A 23,988-nucleotide genomic window follows, 5' to 3' on the forward strand; every position below is an offset into this window, starting at 1 on the left:
GAACTCTAATATAATGGGACACAGAGCCAATGTTGAACCACGTTTTTAGTGTAAGCAATAGGAGTTGGGGATAATCAGTATTTGATACTTAGAGAAATTTTCTTGAGCAGTTTCAATATTCTCAGTCCTTGACAGGTACCACTATAACATGACTGGTAATCAACACAGATAATTTATTTGTTTTTCATTCATGACCAAAAACTTTGTCATGTATCATTTTAGACAGTCCAACAGAGAAGTAAAAACTTTTCGAATGTATTGAAAACACCAAGAGTGCTTGACTCTGCTGATGCTAGTAGAGCACAGGCTAATGTGAACAAGAAAGCTTCCATGTGAGGGACAGGCTTGTATCTGTGAATTTATTTTTAAAATTGGTGTGTGCAAGCTGAAGCTGCTCTGGAAGGTGAAAAAAATAAATGTACAGAAACACACCAATGCATCTTAAAAGTATTGCTACAGAAGTGACATGCTATTTTGTTTGCATGGTATATAATCATTCCAGAGCAGTGATTAATTTCCTATAATATCTAATGCCTTTTGGGATCACTGGCAAACAGAGAAAGCAGAAGAGGGCATAAAGGTTTATCCATCCCAAGTTTTCCACTATGACTGTCCAAGACATGGCTCCATGATTTTTGCCTTTACTAGACTGCACAAACTGAACAGGGTGGGACAGGATCAGCATCAGAGACCAAGGGTAATCCATGAGACATGCAAATTAGGCATGGATTCTCAGAGCAGCATTTCTTCCCACCGAAAAAGGTGTAAGCTACTGCCCTCACACACATACGGACATAATCACGCTTGTGGAGTGCAAGGCATGGAGGGAGAAAAGATAAAAAAATTGAGGCCCTCATTCACTGTCATCAAATTTACAGGGAGCTATGCACTTAAAATTGCTTTGATCATTGCCAAAAAAACCCTAATTTTTCTTTCTTCTTCTTTTCTCTCTTTCACTTCAAATCTACTGTAAGACTGATCAAGTGCCTGTTTAAGTGGCAGGCATCTTCCTCCCTAGAGATGCCAGTATTTTAATGATTTGTCAAGTGATCTACATTGAAATACACATTATTTATTACATACTTTGCACTTCAACAGCCACTTCCATCTGGAGACGGAAGGCGATGGGTTAGAAATGCTAATGAATAAAGAAGTCATTATTGATTCACAATTTCTTCTATTTAAGCAGTTAAGAGTATTTCTAATTTTTCTCAGCTGTCCCTCAAAATCCCCGAGTGTCAAATGTAATTTTAACATTTCTCTCCTTTAATAGAGGGGGTTGTATTTTCCTTGCAACAAAAGAAAGTTAAGTTATATATGGGAATACTGATTATACAGAGCTCTGTTAAACCTATAAATGGAATTCTTTAATGTTCTTAAAAATTTAGCTATCTTGGGAGTTACTTTAAACAAAACCAGGTAAAAGAAAATGGAGTTTTAGTCCCATTTAGAATAGCTATTAGTCCCTTAGTTCTTCCAACATTTCTGACAAGCAAGTGACTATCATCCCTGTATTTTGCCCAGGAAAACAATGCCCTGCAACAAGGTTACCAAATCCCAGGTGAAGTGCAGTGGTAAAGCTGGAGAAGGTGTTTTCAGCTTATTTTTGAGCCCTTTTATTAGGTCACCTTAAAATGTCATTCTTTCTATGCAGATTTGCTACTCCAGCAGGATAACTTCTAGTAAGATGTTACTTAAAAAGATAGGAAGGAAAATGTGACACTGACATGAACACCAGGCTCACAGAAAACCTGAACCTACAAACATACATGAAGCTAAGTAAACTGAGTGCCACCAGACTGTTAATATGAGGAAAGTTTCTCAAATTCATTTCATGGCTGCCAACCTCAGGCATAAAATCGTGGAACTACTGGCACATTTCCATTGACTTCAAAAGGGTCAGCAAAAGGGTCCTTAAAGTCTTATGCTTTTGCCTGCTGGTAGCACATCTTTCACCTCAAATCAAGAGCTACACTACTGAAGTGATTCAAAGACTCCCAATGCCTGTGTAATTCAGTATTTTCTACATATTTATTCCCAAATGGAAGATATGGCAAGAATGAGCTGTGTGGCATAAATATACTTTATTACTGCTTAGGTGCCCAGGGTGTTAAGCTGTGACAATAGCCATTGTGCACAATCAAAGCCAGGCTTTAAAAGTTTCCCAACACATCTCCAAAAGGTGACGAATGGAAATGTTTACTATTTGTTGGCTGCTATGTAGGGATTTCTCTTTGCTGACAACTGCTCAAGACTGCTGACTGAACTACTTTTCATTGACAAACATTAGCTGCAAGTCTTTTTTTCCACGCTCATAAAGCCAACATGCAGCAAACCAGTCTCTGCCTGGTTCTCCTTGAAAGCCCGTATCTTTTCCAGTGCATTGTCGGCTTCAGAAAGGCAGGCTTGCCTCCTTCTGCGGCCATTGTTCAGACTAATTCATAGTCTGAACAAGCTCCTCACTATAAAAGATTTGCTTCTCCCTGCTCACTTCCTATTTCCCACAGTTAAAACAAGTTTCAAATAAAGGAATCACAGCCCTCCAAGATTACAAATTAGGCAAAGTAACACTCAGAGCATTAGCAAAGACTTTGTACTCAAAATGGTAAGTGAAAGGCCTAGAGAAATACAATCAAATCAAAGCAGGACAAAATCTAATGCAGGAAGTGTCTCCAAAGCTGTTTTTAATGTTGCCCATAACAAATACCTTTGGTTTAGGCACAGACATATTTGAGTGAAAGGTGGGTAAATGCCAGCAGCTGCTTTACAGACATTTTAAGCTGGAAGAATCTGCTTGGCTAATTGCTTGGTCTGGGCACCGTGTTGTAGTACAACCTATTAAGTGCTTGAATTATTTGAACTGAGGTTACACTTCTGCACAGGTTTTGAAACCTATTTTAATACTGCTTTCAACAGTGATACCACATAGCTTTATTTTCTACTTCCTGGCAAGTTTTTCTTTCCTCCAAACTCCAACTTTAACATAAAAATTCAGTTTCCCTACCAACATCAGTGGCTAGTTATTTTTATTTTACTGTGTTCTTTGTATTATGTTAAAATTGAAAGAAAAATCTTTGCTTCACAGGCAAGGCAGTGCTGAGATTACTGGTTGTAAAAAAAAAAAAAAAAATCAAGGAGTGGTTACAGTTTGGAGGAAATGTTCAACAGAGCAAAAGTTAAAAATTTAATTGAATCTCCATGTCTCTTTTTCTGTCCTAGAAGAATCCACAACCCAGAACTGCTTCTGGTGGGCTCTAATGTCTTATCTACGATTTGGCCATGGTTCTCTAAGAAGAGCATTTCACCATTCGTTTAAGAGAACCACCCTCACTCAGGGTGACTGAGAAGAAAAGGTGAGACAGAAACTCAGAGTTAAAAGTCAATCCTCAGCACAAGAATAAATTAAATTCCAAAACCTTCTGCAAGGGGAGACAGAAAGGGGCAATGAGCAGTAACTTCTGTCCGTTCCTCCAGTCTGGCTGGCTTCAGCAGAGGGTATTGTAAGCAAACATCTCTGGATCTGCAAAAACCCTTCAGAGGGAAGTGCATGCTACCCCCTGAGTGCCCACTCTACTGGTTTTGCAATAAGTGAAACTGAAGTGCCTTTTGCCTCCCAGCTGAGAGGCAGCAGCCTTCGTGCTCTAACACATCTTTTCTATAGCAGTTACAATGATGAAAAAGAAGAAGGAAGCAGGAAAATAAGGAGTAAAATAATCTTTTTCATATAGTAGAACAGCCTCATTCCAGAGGCTGTTCTTACAAAAATATAATTATCTGCTAGGACAACATTCTCAATAAAAGTGAAACATTATAATAACTCAAATGATAGTTCAATGATTCCCCCCCCCCGTACTCTGCTTCTGTGGATATTTAAACAAAGCTCAAGAGTATGCACTACAAATAAGTAAATAAATGTGATTCTATTCCTCTGTTGTGCCTGTGTGTAAAAGATCTGAGTTGTTAAACCTGACTCATGACCAGGAGAATTTCTCATGTTTCAGAGTCACAATTGTGGCAGGAGTAGGCATTTAGATGTCAATAAAATGATTCCTTGTGGGGAGAGACCTCTCTCTGCTCAAGCAAGGGCACCAAACTCTTTTGCAGGCCAAAGGGAGGCGATGGCCATGGCAGGGAGCAGAGTCACTGCACAGAGCCACTGCCCCAGCTCTCTCCAGCACAGGGGATACAGAAGCCCCAACCCCTCTGCAAGGCCAACAGCTTGCCTGGCAGCTGCAGGAGTTGTGTTTCGTGGGAATTTGGAGCAAATGTATTCCTTCAGCCTTTAATAAATGACTGCATGGCCTCAAGCAATGATGGATAAAAGAAAGGGAAAAAGCAAAAGCTCTCCCTGGCTAAGTCAGGAGACTTAGCCATTCTAGAAGTTAATCACCGTGACTGAAGTTTTATACCTACACTTCAAATATATAAATCAAACAAGTCAAAATTTCTTTGTATTTTTCCTTCTCCATCCCTTCCCATCCCAACTGCTGGATGGTTCAGGCTTACATGGATGGGCAGCATGGTGAGTGGCAGTGGCTCAACATGTCCTGGCACTTTGGTACTCGCTTTGGAGACTGTATTTCTTTCGGAAACCTTGATCATGCCCAAAACAAGTAGGCTTTTAGTTACAAAGAAAGTTTGCAACTTTTTTTTTTCATTAGTGCTCCTTATGTTCTTTTTGCCTCTTTTTGCAACAGTGAACCATTATTACAACAGATGTAACTTTTAAATCAAAATTATTTCCTTCCTCTCATGGTACAGTAATGAACCATGTGCACAGTAAGGCATGAAGGAAGTGAACAGTTCATTGGAGTTTAAGGCATGCAGGAACATTGCTGAAGAAACTTCACCAAGTCCATGCCAGGGATCACGTTACCCAAACAAAAATCTTCGGCATTTTTATGCTGTATTTTACCACCTCCAACTGTATAATAGACAAAAGAAGAGATAAAGGAAAACAGCTGGGGTGGAATAAAAAGCAAGAGTGTTCCATTGCACATGGTGATCATCAGCTGTTTCATAATAAACCATCATACTTTGAGGGGGCCTTTGAATTATTTTATTGTTATTCAAAATTGCTTTATACCTGCTTCGTCTTTTACCATAATGTCCTGCAGCTACAGTCAAAAATGCAGGTGGAACTATGTACATAGAACAAAATAGTTAAAATGTTGTTTTGTCAAAACTCAGAATAAGGCCACTGAGAGCTATCAATAAATGATCTATTCTATGACATTTTTAAATTAAACCTATCAGTATTATATTTTTTTATTATTTTCCTAAGAGAAAATTAAGATGAGGAAGCTAATCAAAGGCTCCAAAGTACAGCCAAAAATAAAGTAGGAAACCTTTGCAAAATAGAGCAATAAATATGAAGGCCATCATTCTGTCAGTTTTCAGATAACAATCACTTTTGAAATCTCTGCTGTGAAGACCAAAAGAAACACACGCTCAGATGCCTTGATCACCATTAAAAATTAAACAGTATTCACACAGAGAGAAGGTGGGGGAGGGAAGGGTCTGTACACACTAGTGATTATTAATGCCACACTCTTGCAATCTGAGACTATCTTACATTCCTAAATGGGTCACATCACTGTTAAAAAGAATGCTCAGGCTTCTTTTAGAATGCAACAGCTTTACTGAAATATGTTTTTACCATATGTTTTAATTAAAAATGTAGGGGTTTCATCCAACTAGGTTTTGAGGACTGTTATATAGGTCAATTTATTAAATCAAAAGCAGCAGAAACAATAAACGCAATATCCATGAAAAGAGAAATCACTTTAATCCAGCATGTTTGAAATTCCCTAAGCTTTTTAATATTTTTTTGGCTGAAATATTTGCAAGAAAGAAAAAAGGTCACATTAGGCATTCAACACCATCTAAAATGTGGACTAAGAGTGTAGCCAAGATTAAAAAACAGCATAAAAAAAAAACCCCAAAAAATTACTCAAGAGTTGAAGAAAATGCCTTATGGAAAGGGAACATAAAGAGGTCAGTCATTCTCCTTTGCCTGTCTACTGGAAGACTGGGAGGTGATTTGAGTATTGTGAGTAAATGCCTTCCTGGGGAGAAAACAGTGTTTTTTAAAGAGTTCCGTAATTGAGCAGAGAAAGGCATAACAGGGAACATGGGCCAGATATAATCAAGCTTAAAGTTAAGGGATGTTTTTAGCAGAGATGCAATTAATTCTGGAACTGACAGTGAAAACATTGGATTTCCTACCACCTAACTTACTATCAACTGATGTTTTCTTACCAAGGGGGGATTATTGGGAGAAAATATCAGACCTTTTAGGGCTGGGGTATAAACAGCATGAATTCAGACTGAGAAAGCACTCAATGATTTAACAATTTCTTAGGAAAGCTGGTGTTGTGGCTCACTGAATACAGATTTACATCCAAAGCATTTGAGCAAAAAGGCAAGGTACAACAGAAGCATCTGCATGTGCATGCATATATGTAAACATAAAAATGTTCAGGCTTTCCTTCTGAATTATAAAAAAGGAAATAACATAAGAAACCTATTTTTTTCATTTACACTCGGGAAGTAACTCAGATGGAGAATTTCAGGCCCTAAGTAATGCACAGCCCACGACTCTACCTCATATAAAAGGATTTTGCTGCTTGAAGTCTTCCTGGCGTCCCCGGGACCTCAGAGTCCTTGTGCCATGACCCAATTCCAGACTGGTTCCCACTGAACAGATACCTAGGCTGTGTGTCAGGGTGTCTCCTACAAAGATGTGTCAGAGCCAGCATTGCCCCAGCCCATCACGTTTATCTGACCCAACTTTAAAGGCAAGGAGCCTGATAAGCATGCCCGGCTTTAAAAGGTTCAGCAGGGCTGCTTTGCAGAAGACAGTGTAATCACAGGCAGTGACACTAAAGGAAGGATTCTTTGAATTTTAAGTTTTGCCTCTGAACAATTTCTTTTCTGAACAATTGATCTTGTGTCCCGCTTTTGGGTCTTCGGAGGATGAGAGGTATAAACTCCATTTAACACAATCAATAGCAATATTCCCTGACACCATGGAAGCACTATTGTGTTTTGGACCATTATGGGGAGATGCAATTGTCAAAATCTAGGCTTTGCTGCCTGTGATAGGGACTCCCTCAGCTGGAGGAAGGCAAATTACTTTCATGTGAGCAGGAAGAGAACAAAAGGAGAAATAATGCTTTGAAACATTCAACAGCCGATTCTTTACAGCCAGATGGAAAGGCTCTGAAAAATATCCCCTCCATTAGTTATTGGTGCTCTCAAAGGATGAGGTTTCACCTGAATGGAAAAATTAATAACTTTTATAGCATATACATTCCAGCAACAAATGAATAACTTGCCAAGAAAGGAATGTGATATTCTACCTGAGTTGAGGCAATGTTTGTTCCATCGGTGACCTCCACAGTCATGTTATACATTGACCTCTGCTCTGCGTCCAAGGGCTTTGCAATGACAATCGTGCCCACTCCCTTATAGGCGTCGAAAGAACTATCGTAATTCCCTCCTAATTGTTGCACAAAAACACAATCAAATTAGCCATTTCTTGAAAACTTCCATTGCAAGTATTCCTAAAATGGGTGTGTCTGTTTAGTGTCATCCATCTTAATGGCCTCTCTTAGCACACACAGTACATCTAGTGATACCTCTTTGTTCATAAGTCATTTATATTTCAAAGCACAGTTTGTATACTGAAAAGCAGGTATCACTGGAATGCATTGCCAAAAAGAAAGAATAAAAATCTAGTAGTACATTTAAGTAAACTATAGCTGAATCTATAAAAAGAATCAAATGGCTATAAGCCCCTAAGATGTGTGCCCTTGTGGTTTAAATAACGAATAAGAATAATTATCTTTTTGTATAAAAGTCATTTCAAGAGGGTTTTATTCTACAAATTTTATTTTCAGGAAATTCTCACTGATACTTCTGGGTGAAAATACCATCATCTGAGTTTTTAAAAATTACAATTATAATCAATTTTAGAAATGCAAATAGAGATTTGTTATATTAATACCAAGGACAATGATAATTACTGGCAGCAAAGGTCAAATCCTTCCAGTGTTTTAAGAATTATTCAAATAGATCTGACAGGATACACAACCTAAATTCTTTCCAGTATAAAAAACCTCTCACAAAGCACTGTTCTAATACCAACATCCCCTTTTCCTGTCACACACTGAATGCTGTAGCAGTGGGAAAACCCTCCTGAGTACTGAGTGAAAGAAAGAAAAGAAAAAATCTATTAACAAGTAAAATAAGGCTATAAATAATATAACCTCAAATATAATTTCAGATTGAAGGGTTACAAGATTTGTCAGCCACAGATACAGTTTATAAATTTGAACCACTCATTATTTTCAAAAGCGCAGCACACACTCCCTGCTGATAAGCTGTTTTCTTGCTTACTCATCTATGAAGTGTAATTTAGTATTAGTTGAGTCTGAAATTTTTGGAGGCTAGGGACAGGGAGAGGTGGGACACAACACTGCTGACAGACAAACTCTTAAGCTATACTCATAACACAGCAATTCAATGCCAACCCTGCTCCACAGAGACAAAAAGCCTTTCAAACCCCACTGGTTATGAGACTTGTGTGACAGCTGCTGAAAGCTCTTGAGATGAGGTCCACAGGTAGAAAAATATCCATCCTATTGACTTAGCTCTGGTGAAATACATATAAAGAGAGATATATGTGAACGGCTGGTAGTGTCACAAAATGGCTCTGAAAATTTTAGGGCTGAGGACTGAATAGAGAAGAGAAGAGTCTTCCATGCTCTCCCATCTGCATGGTTTGCTGAACAGGAACTGGCATTATTCTCAGAAGCAGTCACGCATTTACTGAGAGAAGAATGTTTTGGCATTTAAAGAAGCTGAAGATTAGGAGGTGACACAGCAAAATCACAGCCCCTGAATTCCTTAATGTGAAGGAAGCCTCACTTCTACCTCTTGCACAGGCTATTGCAAAGAAAGAGGAAGGTGGAAGAAGCACTGCTCTGTCCATTTTTGCCCTGAAAGACATTCAGAGATGGATAGAAGAAAATGGAAGGAAAAATAATAATGCAGATGACTGCTGCAGAGGAAAGGAAGTATTGGTGAACTTCTGGCCACTGAAGTGATCCAAATGTAGTAATTTCAGATGTGCCATCAGATTTCCATATGTTGAACAGATGTATGTACATACACACAGGTCTAAGCCTAATAGATGAAGTTGTGGTTTTCAAGGAAAACATTGCCACTGGTCCTGTTGTCATTTATGGCAGATAGAAACATTGTTTACTCCATTCTGCAAGCTGTCCTTGATATTTAAGCAATAGCAAGGTATTTGGACATTGATTATATCTTCAGTGCTCTTTTTTTTTTTTTTAAAGTTAGTCTGGAAGAAAAAGTTTCTTTCTCCCAATTAATGTTTAAAATCGATTTACTTGAGAAAAATTGAGAAAAATTGCACCATGAAAACCTCCTTTGAAGAAAAGAGCTTGAGATTCATGCAAGGAAATCTCAGCTGAAATGAAACTAGCCTTGGGACAGTAGGCACTTCACAAAGAGAATGTTTCATACTGATAACCATGAAAACAAAGTGCAAGTCTATACTTTGAGACGCTTAATAACCATCTTAATGAGCAATCAAAAATTATATGCTATCAACTGGCACACACTTCCAAAAAAACCTGCCTTTAAAACTTCCAAGAAGTAACATGGAAGGATTCGCAATAAATGTTTTAAATGACCTTCTGCTGCCTCAGAGCTGGGTTTTCAGGGCGCCACATAGTCTGTTGCAAATAGACCAACTTCTTCAAGCCACTTCCATTAAGTGAAGCATACTCTTCCCCTAAAAGAAGAACTGAATCCATCATGTGAATTTTTTATACATTATTCACATCTTCCAAAACGGTCTAGTGACAAACAAATTAATCTTGGTTGCCAGCTACCCCAGCCTGTAACTAACCAGGCAATGCAGTTCATTTTACATTGAATCGTTTTCTATTAAACAAGGCAGAAATTGCATCAAACACTGAGGCAGAGATGGATCAGAGAACATCCTGCTGTGAGATTTGTGATTATAATCTATTTTGGAGTGAAACCCTGAATTATTCATGATTCAGTCTTCTACATTTTAACAGACCATGGTCAGATGAAGAACCACGCAGCTGGATGAACTTCTGGGAATACTGCCTGAGATATTGGGTCCTGCCTCTCATCTGCAGTACGAGAAGCAGTCTGCAAATGGTTTGTGCTGCTCCTTGGCCTCTGTATACACTCCAAACAGGACCTCATATGATAAATGTTTCTGAAGCTGCACTAAACACTGATGAATTAATGAATTACATTAAAATGCTAGTGAAGTTAAACATTTAGAGTCTTACAGATGTGTTAAGTCTGTGCAAGGCCTACTATGACGTTAAGTCTATGCAAGGCCTATTAGAAGCATCCATCACAATCATCTTTGAAAGACAGGTGCTGAGTTGCAGTAAGAGAGAGGTATCATTCTCATGTAAAAACAAACAGGAGTCTTCTCTTTAAAACTCTTGCAGCTGGGAACTCCACACGAAACCACTTCCATCCGAAGGTGCCCATAGAGAGGTTGGAGGCTGAGGCCCTAGGAGGTGTCAGCTGAGAAGGTGCTGGCTTCTGGGGTGCTGGAGGCTGTCTCTGAAAGCTTGACATTTTGTCTGTACCAATCTTTTGGAAGGGAACTTGTCTGCAGTGCCATAAGCTGCCACAGCATGAGTTTTAACAATTTTACTATTGTCCATTTAATAGTTTCTTTGATCACAATCTTCAGATGAAAGAGGGCTAAGGATGATGGCATTTTGTTCAGCTGCTCAGTTTTATTAATGTGAATTTTCATTACTTATTCCACTTTCCAGCATTTGGCACATGCTTTCCTTTTTACTGTCTACTAAACCCTGCTTTCAGATACAAGATACGTAGAAGCTGTCTTTGCTAATGTGCTTGCAATTGCATTAGGAAAGAAATATTTCAAATTAAGATAATACATTGTGAGTTCCTCAGGCACTTTGGGAAAATCAGTGACAAAGAAAGCAAGATGATTGCACTGACAATCTGGCTAGACAGGTTGTCCTGAGAAAGCATTTTAATACTGAATAACCCCAGAGAGATGAGGATTAGCTCTTGTCTCTGGTATCATTTCAGGCTAAAATGTAATGCTGATACATCTTCAATACAGTTTAAAGACTTCCCTTAAAATAATCTGATTAGACTGAAGCACATTGAATAAGATTTTATGAAAAGTCCACATCTACTTCAAATGCTGTCCTTGGATGAGAAGACTTATCATGTTGGAATGGTAAAAATTCATCCAGAAAAAAATTAATCCACTTTTTCTCTCCAATTAATTGTTAAGATTCCCAAAATCAGCTAGCAGACAGTTATGTCTACACTTCAGACACCTAAAATTAAGTGAGATGATTTCCCCCCTTACTTTCTTGAGGTTGATCCTAATGCTTTTGCAAAAGCCCTGGAAGCATTACACTTTTAGAATTAGTAACTTTTAGAACTAGCAATTTTAATGTCATCTAATAGTGTATTATAGTTTATATACGATTTTCCAATTCCAGCTGCTTTTGGTACAGCTGTAGAAACAGCCCCTGGTACAAAAGATCTTATTAACTGGCCCTCACTACAACTCTCTTGAAGAGTCTTTATTTTCAGTTTAATAGATGGTATAATACAGTTAAGTAAGAGATCTCAGGAAACTGAACTGAGACACCTCTGAGCCAACAGACATTGTGTACTTGGTATAGAGTTGGTTACATTTTCTGTCTGAACCTGGACTTTTACCTTTGTTCTTAGCTTATTTTTTGGCTTAGAGTCACTATGAACAATTTTTTTTGTGACAGAAGTCCTATATACTTTGGAAAGAACTGATTTTCCTTCTTATAAAAAAGACACCTAAAAAGCCCCAAACCACTGAACTTTGTGAGACTAACAAGAGAGGTGCAATGGAAAGGCCAAGGAAAACTTGAACTATTAAAAGGGATTTCTGGGCGTCGGCTGAAGAATTTGCCTAAGGCAAGACACAATCCAGATCTTGCATTCCCACAGGACGTGGGCTCTGCATCTCTGTCCCTTTCTAATTTCAGTCTTGTGGTTTTTAATTTTCAAGCATATTCTTCTTATATTGCATTTTGCTGCAAGCAGGTAATTTTTCTGGTAGGGTTTTTCCTAAATGTGGTTCCTTTTTGGTACGATGCAGAGCCTCCCTATGTTCCTATCAGTTGCTGATACACACTTTAGGATGGGAAAAATCATTTTCTCCTCTGAGAAGAAACCATGTCAGCAAATCTGGAGGATCTGTAGGCAAATGAGTCCCATATTAGGACCTTTTTCTGTATTTTCCAGTGGGACGATCAAAGAGGCTGGGATTGAATATCAACTCAGAAATATCTGAAGACTGCAGAGAATCAGACTTGTTCAGTCTTAGATGCAAAGACGGATCACACTGAGCTCTGGAGGACATCCCCAATTCAAACACTGCTAAAACCTAGCAGGAGTCTTCCTTCACTGGCAGGTAGCAAACAGCCCACAATATTTTGTGTTCAAACTTAATAGAGCCACGATATATGGCTATCCTCACACAAGACTCATTTGGCCCACCATGCCATTATGAACAAATAGAGAAAAGAAATAAGAGGAAATTATCTGATTTAGAGAACAGTCCTCTTAACCACATTTTCTCACTGCAGAGAAGATTCTTACTTGTCTTGTCCCAAAAAAGCTGACAGCAGTGAACAGTGATGATAAATGGGACCAATTGCTACAACTGTCACATTGCTCAGGGAAGAGAGTCAGAGCAAACACAGGAAACTAATTCACCCTGAAACTCAGAGGTGAGGCTAAAGTACCTCTAGAATTTTCAGAAAAAGAAGAAAAGCCAAAATTTTCATTTCTTTTGTTTCAAAGAAGATGAAATAAACTTAAAGACTGCCTCAAAAACCAAAATTTCAACTACAGATTTTTTTAATCATAACATAATAAATATTAGTCAAATGACAGGCAAATATTTATTCTTTTATGTACTATATAATGTTAAGAAGAAAGTAATGAATGCAGACTCTGAATTTTAGATAAAACTACTGTAAAGAGACTCAAAGCCTTGAGTTTGCTGCTAAGAAGCTGAAAGCAAGGGCATAAAAAGCAAGAAAGAAATCAGGAAAGTATTTTAGATAGCTCTCAGAGAATATTATTCAAAGAAGGCTAGGGAGATGCATGTTTTTGACTTTAATGAAAACTTGTAGCACTATGAATTAAATGGACAATTAACTAAAATTAACAGATATTTAAATTATTGGCACTTAAGCACACTTGGTAAAAAGTGCTGATGTGGTTTCAAAGCTTGGCTGCTGTTATAAAGGCACAGGCTGGGGGAGGAAGCAAAGATAGAGGGAGGACTGTTTGGGGAACCAGAGAGATGTTGTGCAACATGCCACTTAAGCAAAGACCAGCACCATGCAGCTTAGCTCCAGTGTTAAAACTATTCATCCCACCATTCCCATGAGTAACAAAGGAAAAAACAAAAAGGGCTCAATTTACCTGGTACAAACAAAGGTCTCTGACTTATTTGGGAGTTCCCATTGAAAATTAGTTTCTTATTAATGACTAAATAAATTGTAAACTGATACAAGTTATGCTTATGTCTTTCACACAGTGGAAAGTGCCTGAATTGAGAATGGTATTGAATGCAGCCTGAAAAGAGAAACCAGGTATGACATCTCAACTATTCCCAATTAAAGAAACAAACAATCACCCAAGTATCCTGTTCCTCTCCAGTCCGTCAGTGGAAGATGACTTTCCTGCCTCTGTGGCATCTTCCTCCCTTGGATCTGATTAACTCAAGAACTTAAACAGCTACCTAAAGCATATATAATTAAGGTGCAAAGTTAGGCAGACAGGACACTATAGCCAAACTTTATCTGCTCTCCCTCTCTTTTTTTTTGTCTGGGAAAGAGTGGATGTTATGCATTAAAAAAGAGATCGTCTGGAATTCCAATGCCCATTTATTTTGAAAAGGTCATAAAGATAAAGGTCAAGCAGCAAACTCTATGTTAAACCATGTCTCTACATAAGCCTTCAGGGGTTTTGTTGACATTACTGTGAATTATGCACAGAGGTTCAGAATCACGATATACCAGATGGAGCAGGACCAGGTCTGGTTTTACAGCAGCACAGAAACCATCTCGTGCATCAGCAGTCACATACAGCTTTCTATATATGACAATTAACTTCTACAAATAGCCCATGTCTTCCATTGGGCTTTTCAGCACTAGACCTCAATGCAGATGATATCAAGGAACAATGAAAATAAGTGGGGTTTGACACTGGCTAAAGGCAGAAATGGTTATCTAAATATGCAGCATTCTGTATGTAAAACTCTCAGGATGGGTTTTGTCGATGCCCCTTGTATGCTGTGTGTCTGGAACAACAAGGTCTTCTGCATGCCCAGGATTGCTGGCTATTCCTGTTGCAGAAACTGCTGCTGTTGGGAGTGCAATTATTTGTAACAGCAGCAATATTTAATGAAAACATTCACATGGTAGCAGAACGAAAGTGGAAGTTCAGGGTCACCGATTTCTCATTAAATTGAGGAAAGCTCTCTCTCAGTGACCTCTGCAATGATGCAGCATCTTGCAACTTCAGAAGCTACAGCCTGTAGGGAAACCATTAGAATTGTTTAAATAGGGAAAATCTTCTGAAATCTCACATCAAAACCATTTGAACTAGTTTAGGCATAAAGGCCACATTATATGACAGAGGCTAAAATTTCCTAATGTTCTTCCTACCATCATCTCTGTTTGGTAGGCAAAAAATCAAATACCATTACAAGGTGTTGCTTGATTGAAAGTGACTCTTAATAATGAAAAAGAATGTAGCAGAAGAGCAGGGATTTCCCTTAGGGCAGCATTTTAATGAGAGTTGGTCAAGCTGCCATGGAAAGGACCAGAAGTCCAGCAAAAGGTTCAAGTAGGAAAAAAACCTGTCAATAACATCAATAAAGATGGATTTGTCTTGGGAGGAAAGGGTCAGTGAGGAAGGAAATGGAAATATAAACATTAGCTTATAAACTGCATGTAGCATACAGAAGCAACCGAGGAAATGGCAGGAAAACTGTAGGAAACATATGCTGTCCTCCCCCAGGGACTAGCAGGAACCTCAGAACATGGTAGTAGCTTTGGGTTTAATTTTAATATGATTGGCACATCAGAAACCATGCTACAAATTCAGAGAGGAAATGGTGCTGCTTCTGTCTTTCATCTGCACAAATTGGCAATAAAAGGTGGATGAAAATGACTCTGACAGACCCTTTCTCCTGTGGTCCCTGTCCTTCCTGTTGGCTAAACCCATCTGCAAATAACTATGCTGAAATGGGAGCCAGGCTCAATCCCTGTAAATAAAGACTGCTGATGCACACTTTCCGCTAAGTCCACGGCAAAGGCTTTTTGTTTCTCTAATCTTTCATATAGCATTTGCTTTATAACCCTTCATTTAAATAACTACACTTTGTGCAGATGAACTGTTTTACATACAAAGGTATGCAAACACTACACAGAAGCATCTGCAAATATTAAGAAGCACAATAATTTTCTAGGGGAATTTCTCACTTTTGAGATGTTAAATGAGTTATTTTAAACAACATTAACTGAATCAGCAGCAGAAGTGGGAAAGAAATGCGTAGGAACATCGACTCCCATTTCTTTACTTCAACCAAGTGAAACCCTTTACTCCCTGTAATTTTGGCATCTAAGGCATTTCCCTGCAATTTTAAGACTTCTATGGCTTTTCCTCCTTTTTACTAAAGATGCTTCTCCCTCCTTATTTTTATAAGCAATTTTATGTAGGGAAATTTTGTGGTTGAAATCTCACATCAAAACACATTTCTCTGTTTCAGCTTGCATTCAAGACAAACTTTTGGTGTCTCCATTTGTAACCCATATGTTGAGGCATCCCATTCTGTTTCACAGTTAAATGGATGGCACTGGACTGTGAAAAGTTTGAATTAATTATTTGTGATAAACTGTGGAAAATCCGTGAATAAAATGATAATAATTGGACACAAATACGGCAAAAGCTGTCATAGAAAGAAATGCAGCACATCCATGTGTCGCATCGCATCCTGTCACAGGCACTTACGAAAGATGTAATATAAATTGTCTCAAAAAAACTTGCAAAAAATAAAAGGCAGCCTGGATAGTTGTATTTTAGCAAATGTGTTTGCACTAAGGGTACCTTCTGTTGAACAGTTCTGCCCACAAGCTGTCTGTAGAATATAGAACATCTCTCGAGCATGCTTGCCACCTTGAAGCAGGGCAGTCGGAAGCAGAAAAAAAAGAACAGAATGCAGAAAAAAAGGTGAAGAAAGAGAGAAATGAGGGACAGCAAGTCTAAGTACCATAAATACATTTAGAAATGAGATTAGCAAAGTATGACAATAGAATTTAAATGACAGACAACATTAAGATTGCAGTAAATAACATAGTACGAAAAAGAACCAATTCAGCCATACAGCGCTTTTTTTTTTAAGCTTAGCTAAGGAGTCATAACAAAAGCAGGAATATTATTATTACTATTACTACTGTTATCACTATATTACAACAGCATTTTCATTAGGAAAATGGATTTAACGGGGGGGGGGGGAGGCAATTCAGGGTTAGTTTTCTTGCTCTGAAAACCGCACAGCCGAATGCTTTGCTTCTGGGGCGTCCTCCTGGCACCACTGGCTCCCGACTTACCGACGATGTCGAACCACAGGGGGATGTTGGAGGGCTGCACAGAGACCACCCCCACAATCTCGGTCACTTTGTCGCTCTCCATGACGGTGAAGTTGTAAAAGGGCTCATCAAAAGTCAGGGGCACGGGCGAGGGCGCAGGCTTTTTTATCCACTCGATGTGGAGACGCGCAGTGGAAGATTTTTGGGGCCGGCCATTGTCCACTGCTTTTATCTGGCAGGCACAAAGAAAAGATGGCTCAGGCTGAGCATTCCAGCTTGGCAGTTCAGAACTACTTCTACTGCAGTGTGATGACTGCTTGGAAAATGGCCTTTGTAACCTTTTATATAAAATCTCACAAAAAAAAGGACGACAAATGCTTATTTCTCAATTCTCACAGTTTTTTTTTTTTTTAATAATGCTTTGACTTTTAACTGAAAAAGGTGATTTTAAACTGAAATGTTTTTTTTTAAGAAATGCTGGTCTGAGGCCTTCTTCAGATGCAATTCGAACCCTCCCCACACAGATCCTCCTCTCCAGAACCAGCTTCCATGTCTGATTTCATCTTGCACCCAGCTCTGTCTTGTAGCAAAGCTGGAAGCTTTGCAATGACCCTTTGCAAGACCATACATTGCTAAACATGCTCACCCAGAGCATATTTGACTGCTTTCAAGTGGCATCTGTGTTGTAGATAAGTATGCCTATATTGCCTTCCTCAGGATCTTTAATTGAATTAAATAAGTTTCAGGTCATTTCCCTCATTCTCCATAAAAAATATAATTCAAAATTTTGTCATGTTTTCTTTCTCTTCTCTGTCAAGTTCATTAAGAATTGCTTTGCTTGGTGCTATTTCTTTTTATTATAAAGTCTTCCAGAAAGATGGATAGGCTTGATCTTTGTGTGACATGCTTTATGGATTTAGCATAGCAAAGACAAAATGAGCAGCAACAAACACTGGGCTTAAGAAAAGGCTGAATGTAGGTTACAAAATGGGTGCTTTGGTGGATAACATCAATGTTAACAAAATGTTAACCTTTTTTTTTTAAAAAAGGTAATGTTTCTGGCTATATAGGTCCACTGGTATAAATATGCCATTAGAATACATTTTAAAAATGGGCAATACTTTATTTTTCTGAGAAATCATGCCCTACTTCTTCCTCTGGAAATGTGTTAAGTGTATTTGATACTAACACTCGTCACTCTGCTCCATTCCAGGCAGGTCCTTTGTGAAAAGATACTGAGAGTGTGATGAGCAGTTTCTAGTTAGAAAATATTCAGTTGTTGCATTATAAGAAAGCTCAGATCTCAAACAGGACTTTGAGGTCACCAGAGGGAAAAGTACTCACTCACTAGAAGGCTGCTCTACTCTGATTCCTAAGTATTTCTCAACATTTTGTTATTTATTCATTTTCCAACATTATGAAGGCAACCCACTTCTGTAAGATACATCACTTCCAGATGTCAGACCATGGATCTCTGACATTTTTATTTCAGCTCCTTAACTACAACTTGTTGGCTTATTCCTGCACATGAAGAGTGCACATTCCAGTCTTATATGGCTTTTATATCAACTCAACCATATTTTATTCCCCCTTACCTTCACTGTACGGTTAGAGTTCTGAAAGAAGAATTTTGACTGAGCTTTCTTTTAACTGAAATTGCTTTCACAACCCAGAGTACACAGTACTCCTCCTCCCTTAGATGCAGCCACCTAACTGGGACAGGAGGTGCCCTCTGTAAGGGCAAACAATTGTGCCCACACCGAAGTAAGTACCCATCCTTTTGTAGCTGTATGTGACCAGGCCAACATGATACAACTTTGGGAGCAGACAAGTACTTGGTCTTCATTTCTGCATATTCAAGGGAATGGCTTATGCTAACAATTTGCAGGCTGACTTAACAGTCTGAGAATACTTCATGACCTGCAACAACGTGAATGATCTCTCACACTCAATTTTTTGGCAGTAGTTGCATATGAATATTAAATTTCTTAATTTTGGTCTTACATACAGGGCATAAACACAGTCATATATTCCTCTTGATACAGGAGGGCCTATTTCTTAACAAAGAAAAGAATAAAGAAGTCAGGCAAATCATGGGTTTGTATGTCAATGAAAGAGTGCTTACCGTTAAGATGTCATAACTCCCCGCTGTGAACTGCTTTCTGGAAGAAACCATCCCTGTTTTGGGATCAATGAAGAACTTCCCATCATCGTTCCCATCCACAATGCTGTACGAGATTTCTGCATTAGGGCCTTCGTCTTTGTCAAAAGCAAAGGCTCTGTAGATGGGCTCCCCTCTTTTCTTTCGGTCCCTCTCCGGCAGCTTGATCTGATAGACTTTCTCTGGGAACTGCGGTTTGTTGTCATTCTCATCCAGGACCTGCACCACCACCCAAACAGAGGATTGCTTGGGGGATGTGCCCCCATCTGAGACGGTTACCTGAAAAACAGCAGGGCAAGTTATTCCCAACAGCTACAGCGGGATTTCAGGAACTGGAGAAAAACATAAAACATAACGAAACTCCCTGCCTTCCCCAAAGCTAACTGCAGTTTGCAACATCTTCTGTGTACACAGTACAGAATTATTGTAAACATGCTCGGGGTTTAACTCAGTTTGTCCACAATCCAGGAATCCAAAAGATTTTTTATTTCTGAGATAAACGTGGAATATGGAACCTGCAGATTAGGAAGCTACTTCTCAAAACATTAAATCCTTTTATCTCAAATTCTGCAAGTTTGTCTCAGAAGAGAGAACTGGAATTAACCCATTAATCAGGGATCTCTGCATTTTTTGCATACATATTTTAAAGTTTCTTCTGTCATGGAAAGAATTTGAAAGATGCATTTCTTCTTAAACCCTAAAAGAACCTCTGTCATTTTTTTCCCATTAATTATTTGGAAATTCTTAAACAACAAAAGGATTTCTGTCAGCTCTTTTCATTCATTACCCAAGATGTGACAGCTCATTAATTCCAAACTGCTTTATAAGATTATAAGGAGCACAGAGAGGCAGGTAACAAAAAATTTCTGCTGCATTGTGTAGAGAGTGCACTGTGCTGCCAGGGACATGTAAGAAATAAAATCTTTGAGATGAAAGTTAATTAGTAATTTAGCTGCAACTTAAACAGAATTACTAATAATTTTCAATCTGAAACACTATGAAAATAAAATGATTCGAGATCAACAAGCCCTCAAGAGATTTAATAATATGCCTTCAAAATGAAATCAATATGTTTCAAACTTCTCCCTCAATATTTCGATTGCATTTTTAATGAGAAAGAAATAAGGCAGAAAGTTATTTTTGTTTGCATGAAAGAAGTTCAAATTTCATTTTCAGCTACATATGGTAACATGCCAAATCCCACAGTAGCAATTTCTGATGATAGTGAGCCAAGATATTACATAGCCTTCTCTGCTCATACTGATCACTGTACATCGATCGGTTTGCTGGTAACTTCTTGATGTTTTATTTTTCCTCAAAAGTTCCTGTGTTCCCTTGCAAATCCTATAGTCCTGATGTCCAGTCATTAGGCAAAGCAAAATTTTCTGGGAATAATACCCTATGGCATTTTCCCATCCTTGTGTAAAGTCTAAACTTAGAGTAACTCCAGTTTAACACTGAGATCAGCAGAAAAATTGTGTTTTCTATGAGAAAGGTAAAAGACTTTATCCCTTTCCTGTATTTAACTATGTGTTTAAAAACTGATGCAGTGGAAGAGAGCAGACTGACAGCCTCGGGGACTGAAACAGCTCATTTACAGAAAAGTGAGGAGCTCGGCAATGTACAGTGGCAATTTAAATTCCCCAAAACAGCCCAAAACCCACTTGGAGAGTGGAACCATCCTCCCAACACCGCATACCAGTCTCAGGCCTCTTTCTCCCAAGACTGGGGTAGAGTTTCCTAAGTGCTGAGTCGCTTTCGCAATTATCAGTTGTTGGGATCACCACTCCTGTGATGGGGACAGCTGTTTGCAGAGTGCTGGATGGGGATGGGACCCACCCTGCAATGTGACATCTGCCAGTCACCAGCACAGGGGTGTGGGAAGAAGACCAACACCATTATCAGTGTGCTGAGCCATCCAGTTCCCACTGCCAACACTTTCCAAAACAGCACTTCTAGTGCTGAAAGGCTGTACACACAGCTGTGAATCTGCCTTTCCACATGGTAAGAGCCACACCACCAGGAACCTCAGCCTCTCCATTTCACTGATGATCCCCTCTATTTCTGTTCTACTCTGTTGCAACTGGCCAAGCTCTAGGCAAGACCACAAGTTGACAAAGGAAAACCTTTTTTGGGTTCCTCCATAGATAAAATAACCACTGATGACAAGCAGTACAGGGTGTATTGCATAGAAACAATCAGAGACACTAACTCAAAAAATATCAACAAAATGCTTTTTTAGGGAGTAATGTTTTTGCATTAAAAAAATACTAGCAAGATTCTGGAAACTCTTGTTCTCTGAACAAATTAAACTTTTTTTTTTTTTTTAGGACATTTTCTTCAACCTGCTAGCAGTAATCAACAGAAAAGGTATGTGAGTGAGATAAAGGGTTCACAACCAGCTATGTCAATAAAATCTATGAAAACCACAGTGGCATAAAGAGTCAAACAACTATGATGAAAAAACCCTACCTGAGTCAAAAAACTGCGCAAGAAGTGAAGCATCCTTCTGTCTTACCAGCGCATTCTCACAGTTTGTCCTGTTACTGCTGAAATCTTGACTAGTATGGTGCTGTGGTAGCAAATGTTTGCATGCATTTGTTTGTTTTTTAAGCCCAAACTTGGGGGGAATCTATTTGGTAACAGAAATGTTGCACTGAAAATAGTTGCTGACAGCTAACAGGAAAGAGTAATGGCAATAACACAAAATGACAGCTAATTAATAAAAAATAATGAAAACTGGCCTGAAGTTAGTAAGTTCTATTGGGCTAAAACTTTACATCCCTGGAGAGGAAAATGCTAGGCACCAGCTAAGCCTTTTTCTCTGAGTGGCACTCAAAACTTTTCAAAATTACAGGATGCAGCTCCACTCAAAAAGTTCTGAGTGCCAGACACAGGAGCTGAAGTTCTCACCAGTGATGTGATTATTCCACCAACTGTAAATCTGCACCCTGGCTGATCCCTTTTCTGCGCTCCATCATCCTGACCCCAGCCTGGCCATTCAGGTTCCAGCCATAAACAAGGTAAAAGAGCTGCAAAAATTTTATCTGCCCCTGCAGAAAAAAAAAAAAACCCACCATGACAACACATTAAAACAAACCAAGAAATTGCTGCCAGTTCAGAATTGTTCCCAGACAAAACCGGGGAGAAGCAGAGAGGTCATTCAGCACATCACTCTGCAAATACCATTTCCATCAGGACACAGCATCACACCAGCACTTAGGGGCCTCTCTAACCAAGGCAATTTCAATTCAAACATTACCACAGTTCTTAGCTAAACTCTTGAACAGCTGGAAATTACAGTAAAAAGTAACCAGGGAGAGGAGGGAGGTTAGGATGTTCATAGGACAAAGCTAATTCACAGCTGGTATCTCTGGAAATGCAAAAGGCAGATGCACAAGGCACAGGAGAGCTTGCAGGAGAGAAGCTGTAATTTAGGACCAGTGAGGTTCTTTTGTTTAGAAGCCTGTAGATAGCATGGTAGGAAAAAGAACACAGAGAAGAAAGGTAATGCAGATGAATGACATCTGAGTGACATCTGTCATTCATCTGTCAGTCTGAGACAGACTGTCTCAATACATGCTTGTCAAAGTTTGCCATCCAAAACCCAACAAGAGGTGACTCTCACAGTAATCAGAATGGGAAAAGGGTAAGGACAAAATCACAGCTTTCCCAGCAGAGATGGGGAACAGCTGCTTGGTCAGCCTGTGCTTTCCTAAATGGTGAACACCTCCTGTCTGTGTGATGAGTCTGGTATCCAGATCCAACTGCTGCAGACAAGCTGCTGCTTGACCATGTGCAGCTGAGATGGACCAGGACAGTGCCTGTCCCCTCTGCTGCACTGGTTAGATATTGCTGCTCATGCTGTGTCAGGACAGCCTAAACAGAGGATACAACCTCCCAAAGCTAGGATACAGCCATGAAAGCAGCTGAATTTGCACTCTGTGACTAATCAGACAAAGGGTTGGTACATTCAGTAAGGGTGGAATGTCTTATAAAGAATATGATTACATATTTAATAGGGCCTGAATGCAACAGACAACAAAATTAATATGGACCATTATATATTTTCATGGTGAAATCGTAAGCATCACTGCTGTTTTCTCACAACCAGTTCCACTACAGTTTTCTCCACAAAATGTGCATTTTCCTCTAGGAATCTGTATCTACCCCCTGGATTTAATGCTTATGACTTAACTGAAATATGTCTGTCAATAAACATACAGACACTCGTTACCTAGGAATTTCTTTTCTAAAGTAACAACAGTCACACCTCCCTTACAAAGTTTCCTTTAGCTGGATGGAGCAGGACAAGGCCTCCTCAAATTCCCTCTACTTCTATCAGATATGTATTTTTTGAGAAAAATGCATTAAAATATTTCCTTCTGCAGCATATGAGAAATTCCGTGTAATAACAGAACTTTCTCTACAAGTAGAACAATTTCCACTTCTTCTGCAGGATCTACTTCAACAGGTTGGGTCTACAGGCATTAACACTCCCTTCCCTACAGGACTGAGAGATTTTCATGTTTATGTTCAGGTACACAGAACAACTACAAAGGGATTTCCATAGAAGTGAACCTTCTCAGTGAAAATGAAGACTGACACTGAATGTTAACATACCACAGCTGGAATGTTAGATGTGAGAAGTTCTTCTCTTTATGACTATGGAGAAGGCATGGAGGAGACCTCTACTGTGGAAGTATTGCCTAATAATCCAGCCTAATCCAGCCTAGCATAGTTCAGCAATGGTCACAAAAGGAATTTTGCCTTGAGACAGTCACTCCTCCTATGAGTCAGACAGTGACACTTAATTGGAGGAGGTGTAGTTCCTGAATCTTTCAGAATACAGACACAACTGTGAGGACCACTCTCCTGAATTAACAGTACTATATCGAGTCTCATTAACAAAAACTCATGATTTCCAAGGTAATTATTAACTCAGCTAGAGGGAGTAGCTAGCAGGGATGTTACTTCAACAAGTAAAAGACAATTAGCAGGTGTTTAATGTGAGTCATCAAGCCTTGAGAAGAACAAGTATCTTCTTCCATATCATTCCTTGGCAGGAAGAAGTACTTAGCCTACCCAATATTTAAGTTATGA

General features: G+C 39.0%; 1 protein-coding gene across 7 annotated transcripts in view; it reads right to left on the reverse strand.

The window, feature by feature from the left end:
- Window positions 1-23,988, reverse strand: part of FAT3 (FAT atypical cadherin 3) — a 391,200-nt gene that overhangs the window by 84,022 nt on the left and 283,190 nt on the right. For all 7 annotated transcript variants that reach the window (XM_054270169.1, XM_054270168.1, XM_054270172.1 and 4 more), the window contains exons 5-8: window positions 18,850-19,164; window positions 16,746-16,956; window positions 16,243-16,311; window positions 7,365-7,504 (exon numbers count right to left, since the gene is read on the reverse strand). In XM_054270169.1, coding sequence (XP_054126144.1) covers window positions 7,365-7,504; window positions 16,243-16,311; window positions 16,746-16,956; window positions 18,850-19,164 — 735 coding nt within the window. The remainder of the gene's footprint in view (window positions 1-7,364; window positions 7,505-16,242; window positions 16,312-16,745; window positions 16,957-18,849; window positions 19,165-23,988) is intronic.

Source organism: Melozone crissalis, unplaced genomic scaffold, assembly GCF_028551555.1.
Source record: "Melozone crissalis strain CALT ecotype California unplaced genomic scaffold, PUWL_Pcris_2 ptg000008l_1, whole genome shotgun sequence".
Classification (NCBI taxonomy): domain Eukaryota; kingdom Metazoa; phylum Chordata; class Aves; order Passeriformes; family Passerellidae; genus Melozone; species Melozone crissalis.